The 1,279-nt window shown below is 75.9% G+C and overlaps 1 protein-coding gene across 1 annotated transcript in view; it reads left to right on the forward strand.

Annotated features, from left to right (window-relative positions):
* Window positions 1–555: 555 nt before the first annotated feature.
* Window positions 556–1,279, forward strand: part of TCF23 (transcription factor 23) — a 2,522-nt gene continuing 1,798 nt past the window's right edge. The window contains exon 1 of the mRNA XM_014524050.2: window positions 556–885. Within this exon, the coding sequence (XP_014379536.2) occupies window positions 582–885 (304 nt within the window). The 5' untranslated portion in view covers window positions 556–581. The remainder of the gene's footprint in view (window positions 886–1,279) is intronic.

The raw sequence follows: 1,279 nt of genomic DNA on the forward strand, positions 1-1,279 counted from the left end.
CGGGCGCCGGCTCCTGCCCCCCCCAGCGGGGCAAGCCGCCCTCCCCTCCCTGGCCTCCTCCTCCTCCGTGTCCTTGACCCCCAGCTGCCCTTGCTCCGGCTGCCTCCGGCACGCGGCCCCAGGCTCCCCAGCTGCAGCCCCCCGGCCCAGCCGCTCCGCCGCTGCTTGGCTCTGGCCCAGCGGTGCCCCGGCCCCGGCCCCCCGGAGCCCATCTGGGCAGCAGGCACGGGGGCACCTCCGGGCGATGCTGCCAGGCCTGGGGGCAGCGAGGCCTGAGCCCCAGGCAGGGATCCCCGGTGTGCACAAAGCGGTCGTCCCGTGTGCCGCGTGCCCTGCCCTCGAGCCCGGCGCCCCGAGCAGGGAGGGGGGCACGGCTTAGGGCCCCAGGGAGCCCAGTTCCCCGACCGGAGGCCGCGGGCGGGACAGCTCGTTATCCTCCCGCCTCGTCAGTGCCAAGGGGGGAGAGTGGGCCGCTTGCCCGCCTGGGGGACGCGCCGAGCTGAGCGAGCCGCCCGCCTAGCAGATAAGGAGGGAGCGCGGCAGGGAGCGCACAGCTGCCGGGGAGACGCCAGAGCTGGGGCATGGCCGAGAGCGCGGCCGCGGGGAGATGGAGCGCTGCCCAGGGCCGAGAGAGGTGCCGGCCCGCGTCTCCCCCGGCCGGCACGGCCAGGGGGCTCCCAGGCCGGAGGAGAGGTGGCCAAGCCAGGGCTGGCAGGAGCTGGGGCGCTGGCAAAGCAGCTGCCCTGCGCCTTGGGGCTGTCCCGGCCTCCGTGAGGGTAAGGACCAGGGTGCGGGGCGCTCCGGATGGGGTCCTGGGCAAGAGCTGGCCCGCGGCAGGGCCCAATTGCTCCGGCAGGGGGCGCTGCGGGACTGGGGCAGGAGCCGGCTGAGAGGGGACAAGGATCGGGCCCACCGCAGCCTGCTCCCTGGATGGGGGTCCAGCGCCTGCACCAGCCAGTCCAGGACGGGGTCCGTGCCGGTGCCACGTGAAGCACGCGTGCCGGGCCCCACGTGCAGCACGGGGGTCAGCTGGAGACCCAGGGCCAGCGCTGGCCGCCAGGGAATGGGGTGCACCACGGGGGGCCCTGCGACACCTCGAGTTGAGAGACCCGAGTGTGCCCATGTCGGGGGGGAAAGTGGCATCGGGAGCCGTGGAGCAGGGCGAGGGGCACGGCCTCTGTGTCAGACCCGCCTGGGCCCTCTGCCGGAGGCCGCAGGGTCGAGGGGCAGGGGACCCGGCGCTCCTGCCAGCCCCCGGAGCGCGAAGGGCCTGGGGTCC

This window comes from Alligator sinensis, unplaced genomic scaffold (genome assembly GCF_000455745.1).
Source record: "Alligator sinensis unplaced genomic scaffold, ASM45574v1 scaffold8_1, whole genome shotgun sequence".
Lineage (NCBI taxonomy): Eukaryota > Metazoa > Chordata > Crocodylia > Alligatoridae > Alligator > Alligator sinensis.